Here is a 16097-nt window from a genome sequence, read left to right on the forward strand (position 1 = left end):
CTTGTGCCTGTCGAAGATTAAAATAACAAATTTTATGTTCGCATTGTTAAATATGAATAGCGTTCGATGATTTTTGGTACAAAGGAATGTCATTCATTACCCCAATTTTTTGTTCAATGGGCAGTGATCATTATCTTGCGCTATATCTTTTAATTCATCATAGAACAAGAATAGAATGTACATTCATTTATTTATTGTGATGTAGTAAAAACAATAAATTTTCTTGTTAATTCAAAAATAAAATTCTAGAAATAAATTAAATCATGGAACGAGATATTCACATTATATTATACAAGAATTTTTTCTTAATTTTTATGTTCCTAAGTGCAGTAGCGCTTTTATATTACTAAATTTGTTTTATATAACATATAATAAAAATTGTTTTTTAATAAATTAAATAATTATTTTCTTATATTTTTTGAAAAAGTTAAAATGAAATAACGGGACATTTATTTTTGATAATCATTCTTTAACAATAAAAAAATAATATAGTTTCCAAATTTGTTTTGGATTTCTCTATTTATATTTTTCAATAAAATGCTATTACATTATTCGTCATGCAACTGCTACGTCCTGTAGTAGTGAATAAATGAAATCGCAAAACGCCTTACGATCGCTGCCCTTCATACACACAAGTTTGCGATCAGTGTCACATGCAGACTCAAACTGTGAATCCTGAAGAACATCCACTTAACGTATCGGTACGGATAAATTAATGTAATAAAAGTTATGTAATACTAGGTTGGTTATTAGCTTTGCAATGAGTATATTACAGTACTATACGTATATTCTTAATTCTTTTTAATCGACATTATTTGTATGGTACAGTGATACGTTTTGGAATCAGCTTCAATGAGGACATCTCTTCTGAAATATCTGCAAACAAAAAGATACCGTGGTTCGAAAGCATGCAATTTTTATATTGTATAATAAGACACAATACATAAAATATTATTTTTATGTTTTTTATCTTATTAAATGTTATTAGTATTACAATTATTTTTGTAAATTATAAAATATATATTCAAAAAAATAATTTTATATTCTTATTTATCTCTTTATCATTTAATGAAGAGAAAAAAATTAAAGGAAAAAAAATATATATACAACATATTATATAATATATACACATATATTATTTTATATTTTGATCAAAACTTAACTTCTAATAATAAAATACCTAGAAATGAAATATTCAATTTTTGACAATAAGGGCATAATAATAAAATTACATCTCATTTATTTATTCTATATTGATTGGGTAGTTTATTTTCTCGTTAAATTATTTACTCCAGTGATTCTGTATACATACATTTAACGTCAGTCAAGCGAGCTTACCTTCATCGCTGACATAAAGCGACGCCGAAGTGACCAAGGGACTATTGGTTGAGCAGGGTGTTAGTCACCTCAGAGATGGACAACAGAGGACTCCCGGCGTCCGGTTTGGAATCTGTGGGACAGTTGGGCCCATTCCCGCCGCCGCCACCGATGATCCCACTACGTGGTGGTGGTGCGGAGGGTGGTACAAGACGTTGCTGTTGTTGCTGGTGCTGTTGTCCACTCCGGTGCCCATGCCCATGCCTGCCGCCACCCCCGTCCCCGTTCCTACAACTGACGGTGGCGTGCTGCAACCAAATGGACGGTCTCCCCGTTATCTTACGTGTGCTAAATTAGGCTTCTCCCATTACACAGATAGTAGCACAGCACATCGACCAGAAATTTGTTTTTTAATGTTATTGCGAAAGCAAGTGCTTATTTGGTAACTTAACTTGGCTGAATCCGACATCAAGTAGTTTGTCTAGAAAATTACCGATTATTCAATTATGTCTTATTTATTTCTTAAATGTACTTTTCTTGGAAAATAAGATTGAATTAGATACGATTTCCTAATCATATAAAAGGTTATTGTTATTTTTTTTTACGTAACACTTGCGTGTTTGTTCTCTTATTGATGATGTTATCAAACACAACATGTTGTATTGATAGAAAAGTAACATATCTCAAAATGAGTAACTTTTCAATAAAGCATTTTTTTAAATTTTGAATTGGAACATTTTAATTAGAATAATGAATATGCAATTTCTGTAAATTTACTTTCTTTCCTGTTATACTTTTAACCATGATGTATTTTTAAAACTATGTCGTAAGTTTTCAAAATTCACATATTACAACTATGATATAGTTTAAATTTTATCCTCTTAGAGATGTGACACTTTTTCATATAATTAAATGAGTTAAATTAGTCGTTTTTCCAGAACAATATCTTAGTCTTCAGAAAATCATTATTCTTTTATTATTTCAAAAATACTGATTTTTATTTGTATTACTTTTCCATCAATACAGTAAACTTAGAGTTACAACTTGCTGTAGTTGTAAACCGGAATTAAACTCTAATGATTCCCATAATAGTGGAGTGAATATTATAAATAATTATTAAAAGAATGATGCAAAAATAAATTTTTAATTAACCATGCATTTGCTATATCACGAATCAATAGGATAAGCATAAATTATGAAAAATTTATATATATCCACAAATATAAATACACATAATATAATACATGTAATATATAAAAAATGTGAATATTTTTATTGAATATGCTATAGATTTATGAAATATACTTATAACAGATTATTTAATTAGCAAAGATGTGCAAATATAGTTGAAATTATCAAATATTCCGTTCAAATCTTTTCGAGAACTATTTTATTTTTTAATGCAAAATAATGCTTTTATATTATAATATAATCAATCTACAAGTAAATTTTGTATGTAATAAATAATACCAATTTTGTTCTAAGATTCAAATATAATATTAAAAAAATATCTCAAAGGGTAACATTACATCTAATTTATATATAAAAATAAGAAGTTATGGAATTAATTTTTTTATGAATGGAAATTATTGTAACATTGAAACCACTTGTATATATAGCAACAGCATTTCATATTTAATCTTTAAGATGACCAATCCTCCAATGTTATCAATTCATTTTGCCTTGAAAGAGGATTTGAAATTTATTTCATTTTCTAAATTATTTTAATCAACCCCTTTCATTTAAAATACAAATATACAAAAATAACATTAACGAAATTAAAGATTAAATTATTTCAACTCGATGTATGAAAAAAATACAGTAATAAAGATAACATTTTGTGTTCTCAAAAAACCAAGATTGATATTATATAGTTATGAATTTAAAAACGGAATTGTATAAGCATCTAGTTTTTTATCTCTCTCTCTCTCTCTCTTTCTCTCTTCGGGGGATTTGATCATCTTATTGTAAATGACGACGGAAAATTATAATAAAATCTGTGAGGCAGCAGTGACACTCACTGGGGCGTGTGCCTTGGTGGTGCGGGGTGGTGATGGTGGTAGGGATAGTACTGGTAGTGATGGTGTTGCACTCCTTGCCATACCTCGGAGCCCGTTTCTCCGTGTCCACCATGACCTGGATGAGAATGCGTGTAACCGATGGTGCTGGCTGCGGCGGCAGCGGCTGCAGCGGCAGCTGCGGCTGCTTGATATTGTGACGTCGTGACAGGATATTGCTGATGCTGCTGTTGTTGCTGTTGTTGCTGATGATGATGCTGCTGTTGAGATTGTTGCGTTTTATTGTTTCTTGGCGGACTCGATGCAGTCACTTGATCCGTCGGGGAAGTTTGTCGCCATTTGCAGTCCCCATTCATGGAGTTCATCTCCGCGAGCGACTTAAGCGGATCGCCGGTGGTATTGGTCGAGTGCGTAGACGAGTGGGTCGAATGCGGCGTCGGAGGACTGTAGCTACCGTTGTTCCTGGGTGGTGTGCGTGATGGTGGCGCGCCCCACATTAGCACAGTTTGCCGCGGCGCCTCGTTGCTATATACCTCAGATTTTACGTCCTCGATCTTCGGGGTCAGCATGCCATTGGCTGCGCTGGTCACCGGTGAGCTGCCAGCGGAATTACTGGACGACGCGCCGCCCTCCAACGAGTGCCTGCTTCCGGCGCGCACCACGTTCATATCGGTGGTCGCTGGATGCATCGTGGATGCGCTCGCCACAGGACTGGCAGCGTAGGGTGAACCACTGACGCTTCCAGGGTGTCTCGTTTCCACATAGCTGTATTTAGGCGACTCGCCGCTACCGAGTTGTTGGCAGTAGAGCTTCTCTTCTGTCTTACTGGTCAGCTGATGGGTCTCGTACGTAGGCAACGATACGTCGATGAAACCATTGTACGCGGTGCCGGTGTGATACTCCGGATAATATGAACCCAGCGGTCTGTACTGAAACAGATTCTCTGTCGCGGCTGTAAGGTACCTGTTGTCTAACGCACTCGCTGGATACAGAGTTTGATGATAGTTGCCCGTATGACCGATGTAAGTTGTCAAAGAAGGATCGGTGCTTGCCGCCACTGCTGTGGGCGCGTACGGTGTCGGGTACATGGTATTTAAATTGCTATACGCCGCAGCAACCGCTGCCGCTGTGCTGGTATCTGCCGCGAGATAGTCCACGGATGCGACTGGCGGAGCTGGTGGCGAGACTGATGACTGAGAAGAAAGCTTGCGTTTGTTGCGACATGACGAGAGGAAGTCCCGCAGCTGCGTCTTGTACCGCCTGTTCACTCTTTGGGGCGCCGGTTGCGCTGGTAAGGTCGGCGTCATGACTGACCCCGTCAGAGTATCGCTGTCCGAGAAGTAGCTGTTAGTCAATCCGGCGTCCAGATAACTCACTTTGAAGTCCATTGTACGTTTGCCAAGCAAGTCTCTACCTTCCTCCTCCCTGAAATGTGAATTAATTAATTGTATTGCGCGATCTCCGCGCGCGTCGAATCTCGACACCAAATGTAACATTGACACTTACATGAGAGGTCGATGAGTACTGAGCACAAAATCTGGTTTCGAGTTTTTGTAAACCAATCTGGAGCTAGTTTGCAGCCACTGCCACCCACCATCCTTCGTTTGAAATCTGTAGGCTATCATGCCTGATGCACCGGTTTTCAGTACTAAAAAAAAAAAAAGAGGACAAGAAACAACGAATTAAAATCCTATGAATATATTCATTTATTATCCAATTTCGTAAAACAATGCGACGTCATTTCAGCAAAATTAATTTTGTACCTAGTATCAACGAACTTAACCAAATTATTCAAATATTGTATGAACTGGAAAATAATAGATACTATTCGCTTTCGATTTATATTCGCATATTTTATAATTATTAATGAAGAATAAAAGAAATATCAATTCAACGGTATATTTTTTATTTTTTCTGCTTGTCTTTTAGGGAAATTATATGGACGGAATTCTGTGTTGTAAATACATACATATTACAGCTTTCACAACAGACTTACATTCTTGATGCGCGCTAGCAACGTAGGCCAGGTCGTCGTAATGGACTAGATCGTAGCCACCGAGATTCGTTAGTTCCGCGTCGGAATAGCCTAGGAGCATCTTTCCTTTCTGATCCATCGTCACGAGCGCGAGATCCAACTTGTGCTTGCTCTTAAACATTACTTCCTTCTGCGGCACCTCCAGGAGCGAAGGCGGCCCGAACGGTGTGCACAGAGCGAACAGAGCAAGCGGTGGCTCTTCCGTCTTCCGGTTCTGGCCATGAAGTACTTTAACTCGGCCCCTGATGTCCAGACGCTGTAATAAATAATTCGTGAGTGTAATTCTAGAGCGACAATAGAGAATATCATACAACTAAAAAGTTGCAACGCAGCTGAAAATTGATTGTCTATGGTGAAAAAATTTTAATAGAGATGGAATCATAAACCGTTTTAATTTCTTCAATTTTTAATTTATGTAACGATACTTGACTCATTGTCGCCACACTAATATTAAATAAATAACATAATTAATAAATATTATATAATATTATTACTATTATATTATATATACATGGAAAGAATAATTTTGCTAAAGTTAGATGCTAAAATTAGAAATTTAGTTAGATATAAGTATATAAAAATAATTTGGTTAAATTTGAACTATAAAAATAATTATAAAACACTCAAACTAATTATTAAAGTGTCAAATTCTTTTGCTTAAGTGTTCTATGTAATTACTTTGATGGTCTAACAAAATTACTTTAAGATCTGTATCTCTAACTAAACTTTTCAATACTTGAACAAAACCGTTCTATCCATGTGTAAATTATTCTTGCAGTCGCATATGGTTTCATTGAAAGACCTCTCACGCAGCATCCAGATAGATCGAAGGCGCTCATGAAGCATGGCGCTCCTAACAGAAGAAGGTCTCACGTAGATGGACCCGTCGCAAAAAAAAAAAAAAAAAAACGTCAAAAGCTCACCAGTAGCTAGATCGACGGTACGCGAAGGATGCCGCCAAGGGCAGGGTCTTGGAGAAGGTGGTAGTGGCGGTGTGCGCTTCTCGCGCCGTAAACTCTTTTACGATTACAGTTTCATTTTCATAAACGTCAAAGCGGTGTCGTTTTTGCCGAACTCTTGCGAGCTCGACCTCTCGCTCTCTTTCGCGCGTCTCGTATCCTTTGCCCAGAATAATACCGCAGTCCGGTCGCGTTCGACATCGGGTATACCTGCGCGCGTCCACGCGGTGTGTTTGCCGTAAGATAATTAGTGTTTTGCCGCGTCTCCGTACCCCGGCTGCCCGACCTTCCCTTCCTTTTCTCTTCCCCGTCCCTTCCGGAGAGAACCTGGTTTTGTTTGGCCCTTGATTTAGTATACCTTTTCTCGAACGCCGTCGAGACAACGGTACCAACGATGGACAGCTCGGCCGTCCGGACGAATTATCGTTTCAATCTCTGCCGCGCTGTCACGGTTCATTGACTGGGCCTATGATTATACACATCCAGCTTTGCGCGGGGAATGTCGGCCTCACGGCCTAGATTTAAGGCCGTTGACGTAAAAAAAAGTGACTTGAAATTCCTTCGGGAATATTTAGGAAATCTGCTTAGCACGTTGCGAGAGAGAACGAGAGTCAATTCGACGCATCATGTTTCACGTACAAACTGAACGGCATTTATGTCGTTTGCGGTGAAAGTTGTTGCTGCTCGATGAAAACTAACGTTTAAACTGGCGATACCGCTAGCGTTGCCGTATAAAAATTATAATTCGGTTGTATACCGACGTACGTCCGATGTCCCGTAAAATTACGGAGAGGTCGTTGAAACCAGCACTTCGCGCGTAACAATCTAATACATGCCTTTGCGGTTTTAGAACTTGGTGGCAGGTCGAGAGGGTAAGTAGGAAACACAACTCGAGAGAGAGAGAGAGAGGATCGGAAGAGGAGTGGACGGGAGGATGGAAGAGAAAAAAAAGCAATTACGCGAGAGCGGGGGAAATAGTGGCGTCGTTATGGAACGGAGAGAAGAGCTCGCTCCTCTTCTCTTTATGACAGTGAAATTATTAATTACTGTTTTGTATGTGCCGGCACATCGCTTTTGCAACCGTGAAGGAACGTCGTCTTGACTCCTGCTTGGCTGGGTCCTTACCTAAGGCAGCCAGCGCGCATACCATTTATTGTAATTACGTGGCGCATTTGCCGCAAAGATTTCGAGATCATTACATGCTTTCACGAAGCATCCGAATACGTTAAAATATCCAAGATAGTATTAGAATCTAAGGATAGCTCCAGATGCGGTCGGAACATTCTGAATAAGTTTGTAATAATAATCTAAATATAAGTTACATACATATAATACGAAACTAATTGAAAATTCTGTGCTTTCATGGCTCTTTTTAACTTGGAATATTTTAATTTTCTATTTCGAGGGTTCTTTAACAATTGTACACAATAATAGAATCATTAAATTACATATTCATAGATATAATATTAATGGTTGTTTTAATAAGTTTTACATTGTTCTTAACACATTTAAATATGAAAGTGTTAAACTTCAATTTAAAAAAAACTAATATTTAAAAATTTAATTTATTAACCTTCAATATTTTTGCTTCATCCATCTGCAATCTTGATCTTTTTTGTCCACAGCAAGTTTCTTATTGTTTTAGATTTTCAAAAAGTATGGAAAAATTTAGACTCTCTCTCTCTCCTCTTTTCAACATTACTTAATTAACTCAATGTTAACACTTTTATTTAATAAAAATCAAAATTCGAACAGATGTAAGGAAGAAATTTGAGACTATAATTTCTCATATGTCAAAAAAGACACAGATTGCATATAGAGAGTTGCATATGATTCGATTTCGACTTAAAGTATAAAATTTAATTTAAAGATCAAGGTGGTAATACAAAAATTGGTAACCCCAATTAAATAAAACATCGAATTATCTCATATTAATTAACAAATATCGGAATGATTCTAACACATTTTGTATTTTTGAGATTTACATATGGAAAATCCGTTTTCACTTGGATTGTGTATCCAGCTGGTGGTACGATTAAAAATGTGAGATGAGCAAAAATACGAGCAGTGCGGTATAAAACATCGTGTACATACCAAAAAGCCTGATGTATTGTCGAGAAGACAACGGAAGCGAACCGTGAAACTACGTTCGAGCAGATGACAATGTTGGGGCGAGAGTGCGTCGTGCAAAGGCAGGCTTGCACTTTCGGCGGGCAAGAAAGAATTCCACATTAATTGCCGCTGCAATTCCTCCCGGTCTTCGCTATGCACCAGTTCGTAGACACTCTGGTGGACGATGTCGGACTGAAAGAAGAAGACAGATCTGGTCAGCATTACTTCTCAATCAGATATTTCACAGCCATTTGTTTTGTAAGATTTATAGTGATTGATGTTTGCTTCAGCGGTTCAGGATTATACAGATTAGAATTCAATCAATCAGATTGGTAAGCTTTCCATTCGTCATTTAATATTTCGTGGAATGTGTCTGTAATAAAAGCGTATAAATTGTAAATATTAACAAGAATCCATCAAGAGAGATTATTTTTTCTTTGTTTGAATGTTTTGCCTTTTTATAACACTTTTGCAGATTTTATTATGTAATTAATTGCAACGTTTATTTCATCCACAGTAATTATATAGCATACTTCTACATTACGGAGGGGAATTGAAGTCGGTATATAAAAATAGATTCGTATCGTATGATTATGTTAGGTTTACCAAATCGCCAAATATTATGTCGTTTTTATTATCAATGAGAGACACACGTCTACGAAACCGAATGGGTGATATATCATCGTGATTTGTTGCCAACGTCGAAAATAATAAGAACGAAAAGTGAGACTCGCTTATCCACAACACGAGCAATACAGATTTTATTGCGTCCATACATAATTAATGTTCGTTTATTCGCAGTTTAGATACCGGCTATAAAACGAGTTAATAATAGTGCTCGCGTTCCTTGCCTCGCGGGCACCTGACATTCGCGTTTATCCAATCTAAGAATTCGTGCATACATTCTATCGTGTGTCACGAACGTGCGCGAACTCAGGGCCATTATTTACGATTAACTCTTCGACTACCGTTTTCTTCGCGTCAATCCTCGTCGCAATCTCGTTTACGCTACCCTTATGCCACGGGAGACCGCGCGGTGCGTACAAAGATTACTGCAAGACCATCGAGACTTGTCCGAACTCGAAGTAAGCCAGCGCCGATTTCAGCGTTGCGCTTACATTTACGAAATGTATCGTATTATTGTTACATTTATGTATCGTGTCATAAATGTATCATTTTTGGGGTAAAACGGCCACTTTGGAAAGTAGAAGAAATGGCTTTAATAGACTCCAAACAAATTGCAATTCAAGAAATTGTAACATTAAAGTATCACAAGATAATTAATAGAATTTCGTAATATCTTTAGAGTAGATGCGATACCTCAAATATTATATCTTTCCGGAATTTTATAAATCAAAAAGACTTACATCTCTATGCATGTGCAAATAATAACAAAACAAATATTTGAAGTGACGAAAAATTTTATTTCGAACAAACTTAAATATAATTTTATATTTATCATGTGTGTAAGATATTACTATTTTTTTTTTTATATAAAAACGTTTTAATCTTTCCAAAGCAAAAACATTGAATGTTTTTCTAGCAATAATAATCGTGCAACTATAAATTATACTTTTAATATATCGAATGAATAATAAGTTCTTAATTGTACTGTTTTAGAGGAGGTTCAGTCGAGACAGCAGAGTGGCGCAGTGGAAGCGTGCTGGGCCCATAACCCAGAGGTCCGTGGATCGAAACCACGCTCTGCTAGAAGATATATTTTATCTTTTTTTTTATGTGAATTTAAACTGTCATGTACATAATTTATGAACAAATATATACATATATTTACTAATATATTATGATTACGCAATCTTGTGTAAGAAAATAATTATTGATTTTTGTAGGTAAAAACAAAAGTTTATAATATGCTTCTGCAATTCACTTACAAATTGTATAACACCAACATAATTTGTTTACAATTTATGTCAATTCGTTTACATAATATTTGTGTTACTATATTTAACAGGTTCATCTTATGTTAAATTAACACAAAAATTTGAGTAAACTGTTTGATATACAAAATGTATTAAATTTAATATAAATTTTTCATTTGTGTACAGTAATGGCATCATTAGAGGATTCCTAGGTTGTAGCCGGGCGCTTCGCGCGGTGTTGGCGATCAATGCCGTCATGCGGAATTACATAACAATTTCAAGTGGAAAAACATGAGAAGTGGCAGGCACGATCAATTCTCTCTCTCTCTCTCTCTCTCTCTCTCTCTCTCTCGTGTCGTCGCTGCCAATGTTACTTCGCAATTTCTCGCTTATGACCAGCAACAGCAGCAGCAACAGCAACATCAACGACCGCGACAGGGAGCGCGGCTAAACATGGAAGTCGTGAGATCGCGGCGCCGCTGATATACACCTAAGCACGAATGTACGTAGGCAGGTATAATACACAGGCCGGTCGTGTACACTAGACAGATACACACAGGGCGTACGGCCGGCGTTGGAAAACGTAGCTCTGGTAGCCGAGGGAAGTCGCCTGGTATCGTACTCTCTCTACCCGCGTGATTTATTATATTATTCGCGCCGGGTGAGTGCGAGCACCCGAGCTGACAGCCGTGACCAGGTAATGGCCGATGTAGAGAGAGTCAATTCGATCTGTTCAAGAGCCCCCGGCCTAGAGCTGAATCCATGAGCCAAGGGGGTTAGGGCGGATGCGTGTGCACGGTGTCGATTATCGGATTAAAAGTCACGCGCGTTACACCTATCCACTCCACCGACCTGGTCGAGATCTCCTCGGTCCTGTTACGCCAAGTCCAGCGATGCGAAGTGTACTTAGTTAAAGATGCATCCTGGAACACTTATATCTACGTCTACATATAAGATACTTCTCGCAACAAGCGTGATTTGCCTTCCATAAATAGAGAATATCTATATAGTTTAATTTTATGATCGTTTGAAATAAATTGTTGAGATTATTTATTATTTATTATTTGCTATAAATAATATTTTTGTAATTTAGTATCTCTAACAAATTTTTACGGTTATGTATATATATTTTTACACGCACCCGGAAGTCTATCGCACGTGACTTCCACTATCTTCCTCGTAAGTATGTTATATTAAAATTGAAAAGGATGGAAAACGTGATCTAGATGGATAATATAAATTGTATTATCAGTTTAGATCTTAGCACTGTTTGAATTTTTTCAATTCACATTAAATAACGAGCTAAATTTCTCGAGGTACATCATTAGGTGCACATGCTTCAGCGCTCAACATAGATTATTCATCAGATACCGTTAATATGACATTTAAAAATAAATAAAGTTACAAAACATTTATTTTTAGTTTATCGTTTTAAAAGTAATTTTATTGCGACGATTATATCGCTGGTTGAAATGCGAGTTAAACGTAACACACAAAAAAGTGAAACAATTTAATAAATAAGTAAAAAATGAGTGAAGTTATCTTATTCTTTAAATACTTAACAATTTTTTCTCTTTGTTTTACCTTCCTTAAAATTTTCGCGACACGCTTGGAGATTCTCTGTGGCACAGTGTTTCCACTGCATACACCATAGAAGAAGGCCTAGTCTAGATATTTATTTTTTCCTAAAATTAACAAGAGATAGAGCGATATTCTAATGAGAAAAGGGACAGCAGCTAGCCCAACGTCGAACGCACATCGTGTTAATTTCTACAGTTCTTCCGAGCCGCTGAAGCTATCGTAGAAAACTGTATTTCTTCAGTGCGCGGACTCATCGCTCTCACTGTAGACTAGTCCCGGATTAATTATGCGCGATAAAGTGCGTCGGACACGTGTAACTACATGTGCCGGTACGCGAGCTTGTATCGCGGGTACGCGACGTCACGGCCGATCAGATATTTTCTGAAATAATGCCACTCGGTTTGCCGTACATCCCACGTTCGAGGATGGTCTCTTCCTGTTTTTGCCCACGTGTCATTCCCGTCGCTCGTTGCATTTAGTTTATACCTCTTGGTCGATACGGAGAAAATTATGGATCTGGGATCTGCTGTCCGTAATATATCACCATAATGGATGATATATCAACTCGATGAGTTTATGCGACGTCACTAAAACTTAATGCGACGTTACCGCGTATAACGTAATAATTGTAATTTAATTGCTACAATAAATGCGCCGTTACGATTTTAATTCACGAAAATATTCGAAAGATTACGATCTCCGTATACAGTGCTTTCGCGTAAACATATAGCAACACGAATAGGAAAAATGTTCTAAATATATTTATAACTCATGCATTTAACCAGGACAATCGTTTCAACGAGAGAAAAATGGTTTTTGTTTCCAACCAGAAGTTCGTCTCACAATCAGTATACATAATTATTTTGACGCAGTCTCCAATAAAATTTTCAAATTTATTTACCTAAATTTTTAAATACGTCAGCAACATCGTTCTCTCTACTATCATTGAGAAGTTCAGCTATTTTATTTCGATAATTATGACACGGCCGACTATTTGTTGTGTCTTTCGTCGTGGATTTAAATATCGCTGAAACGGAAAGCTTAAACGCGCGTATTCTCTGCAAGCAACTCGAGGTAAACGAGATAATATATATTAAGATCACCCCAGCCTATCTGCAAGTTTATTAAATTCATTAACGACTCGTGCGCTCACTCGAGGTACGCGGGACATTAGCGTCGCGCGCGCATTACATATCTCGGTGGATCATAATCGCCGAGATACGGACGCCTAGGAACGTTCGATGTAAGCAGCGAGAGCGCAATTTCATCGAGGGAACGTTTCCCGGCGCATTCACACCGATCGTAAAACTCCGAATCCCAATAAATATGACGAGGGGGAGGGGGGGGGGTTCCCGAGACGAAACCCGCAGGTAAGCTGGAGAGATAGGAGCTCTGGCTCGCCGTGGGATCCAATGAATTTGAGCGCGGACCGTTTCCCTTCTTCTCCTTTTTTTTCTTTCTCTTCTGCCTCCTCCTCCTCCACCTCCTTTTCCTCCTTCGCTAGTCGCAACCCCGCTGCGATCGCGAGAGAGCCGCTCTAATTTTAATTAAGGATTACACACGATTTCCGTGGTAATCGCCGTCCGTACCTCACCTGGACACACAGTGGACATGTAATTGCACAGCCGTGTTCCACCTTCGTCCTGGTGCCCCTTCATTCCCGCACGCCATATGTATATCGCGGCAATAACGACGAGAATAAATTCACTTGTAATTCTCATTGATGAACGACGCGATCGATTATTTCTAGCGCGCCGCTGGAACGGCTTGTTTATTTCGCGACTGCCTGGCGAATTTTATCGGTAGACAGAAATTAATCTTTCTTGAACAAATAATGTTCGATATCCACCGAAGAAATAATATACCTGCACTTTCCATGAGATTTTCTATGTAATTACGTACATTCAAATACTTGAAAAAATTTTATCAGCATACAATATTAATTAACAATATGATGAAAATCTCTTATTCGGATTAAAATAAACAGAATAAACAGTTGTAATAATAAAACGCAAGTTATACATCAATTGTTTCATAAAATAATTAAGAGTTAAAATAAACTAAGTTATTGTTGCAAAGTATTATTAGTCTAATTTTAAAATGCTAAAAGTTTCAATTTTAATTAACGAATAAAATTTTTCGAATACAAGCAGAAATGCAATTTTTTAATTCCCGTTCAATTTCAATGAGCACACAAACTCTTGGATTAAAATTCACATACCGTAAGATATTTAATAAAATAAGAAATTTGTGAGAAAATTGAGAGAGAAAGAGAGATTAACTGGAAAACTTTGTTACAAAAGTAATTTATATTTCAAAGCCACTAAAGAATGTAATGCAGAAATGCAGTCCCTGTTACACGCAAACGTAATAAAACTAATCTCATGTTTTGCGATTGAATAATAAATTTTCTCTTGTACGTTTATCTGTGCACTATTTATTATAATTGAAATGAATAATCAATTCGTTGTTTATTGTGCCATTGTTCATTGATTGCCGTTATTACACCGGCGGTTTAGCGTACAGAGAAGGATATCGGAGCGTGGAATTTTCTGGGATACGTTGTTTTGCATAACGTGGTCGAGGTCAGGCGGTGTATTTTTAACCCTTTAACTACACAGTATGCATCGTCGGCTGCGCGCTGTTACATTTGATCTAACAGCACGTTCGCCGATACTTAGACAATTCAACAATTGTCCCTCGCGGTGCATGACGCGAGAACGGGTACCGGTAGTACCGGTACACAACGTATCTCGTATATCTTAAAGCTGATCCCGCGTAATATACTAGTACCTCTTAAAATCGTCGATCGATAGAGGCAGGCCAAAGTGTAAATTGCCCTTAACGCCACCGCGGCCGTTTATAAAAGGCCCGCAATTACATCTTGCGTCGTAATAGTTTGTCGTCACGTACCAACGCATAATAGGCCTCCAATCTGGCCGATCGCTCTCGTTAAGTGGCCTAATCACAAATTATATTTTAATCGCCGGTCGATACGGAGGCTACCCCTTCGCCACCGCGGTCACCACCCCCGTGCGGTCGACTTGACGAGGATATAATTGCACGCTCACGTGCCCGTGCTTCTTACGCAAATTATAATCGGACTGTGTGTCAACCGTTTCTGACAAACGTCAGAGGACGGCCCCAAGAAACTCTCTGATTCGTATCACAAGAATAATCAATGTAATTCCATCCCTCTCTCGGCCGTTAATGCCATTATGTTTTCTTGGAAGCGCATTTCAGCGAATTGCAAAAGCCCTCCCGTTATCGATACATATTAAACATTTCCGAACGATATCAGCTGCTATTCCTTCGCCGTAACTTCCTCCGCGGCGGAGACGAGCGTAATTTACACGTGCGATACATTAATGCGATTGCTCGTCCATTCCAGAGCCTTTCAGCGAAGGATATGGCGTCTTCTCGTTTGAGACATTGGAGACACGTATAATTACTATGTTTAACTATGTGTAAGATGCACGCTTCTTAATGATACATTACGCTATTTTTAACACAGGGTATATACATATATATATATATATATTTAACGATTTTTAGATGCCATTATGATCATATTCATTTAATAAAAAATAATAGTTTCTTCTTTACCATATAACGAATAATTTTTAATATTTATCATGTATCTATTGTCATTCCATAAAATAGTTTACTTCACAAAATGGGTACACTATAATGAATATTATGTGTTAATTAAAACAGATTTGATATGAGATTACATCGCATGTCAATATTTTGCATACACGGAAAGAACAATTTAGCTAAAGTTTCTAAAAATTTAACTAGATATACAGATCTGAAAATAATTTCGTTAAATCGTTAAAATAATTATATAGAACGCATAAACATTATTAATGCTGTAAAAACTAGTTTTTTGTATAAATAACAGTTTATGTTAAATTGATATTTAACATTTCATAATGTTAAAGTAACATAATTTATGAAAAATAAAAGAAAGTAATTAAAATAAAAAAAATGTATTTTAGAACATAAATTTAATATATCATAAATGTTAATTTCATACTGTTTGGGACACGTAAAATGTAAAATGTGAATTGAACACAAATTTTCAGTGCATTATTTTCAAACCTGTATATTTAAATAAATTTTTTAATATTACAGTAAAACAATTCTTACCATATGTGTATTAGTCAAAGGTATTATAATACAGTTTCATCGCAAT

The 16097-nt window shown here is 37.1% G+C and overlaps 1 protein-coding gene and 1 non-coding gene across 2 annotated transcripts in view; one reads left to right on the forward strand and one right to left on the reverse strand.

The window, feature by feature from the left end:
- Positions 1 to 848: 848 nt before the first annotated feature.
- The window catches only part of ss (aryl hydrocarbon receptor spineless), a 196433-nt gene continuing 181184 nt past the window's right edge, over positions 849 to 16097 (reverse strand). Inside the window, exons 5-10 of the mRNA XM_018542076.1 lie at positions 8424 to 8633; positions 5332 to 5626; positions 4842 to 4983; positions 3339 to 4760; positions 1339 to 1665; positions 849 to 876 (exon numbers count right to left, since the gene is read on the reverse strand). Coding sequence (XP_018397578.1) covers positions 1380 to 1665; positions 3339 to 4760; positions 4842 to 4983; positions 5332 to 5626; positions 8424 to 8633 — 2355 coding nt within the window. The 3' untranslated portion in view covers positions 849 to 876; positions 1339 to 1379. The remainder of the gene's footprint in view (positions 877 to 1338; positions 1666 to 3338; positions 4761 to 4841; positions 4984 to 5331; positions 5627 to 8423; positions 8634 to 16097) is intronic.
- TRNAM-CAU (transfer RNA methionine (anticodon CAU)) lies at positions 10080 to 10151 on the forward strand. Its single transcript has one exon. It is a non-coding gene; the product is annotated as a tRNA-Met (tRNA).

Source organism: Cyphomyrmex costatus, unplaced genomic scaffold (assembly GCF_001594065.2).
Source record: "Cyphomyrmex costatus isolate MS0001 unplaced genomic scaffold, Ccosl1.0 scaffold302, whole genome shotgun sequence".
Classification (NCBI taxonomy): domain Eukaryota; kingdom Metazoa; phylum Arthropoda; class Insecta; order Hymenoptera; family Formicidae; genus Cyphomyrmex; species Cyphomyrmex costatus.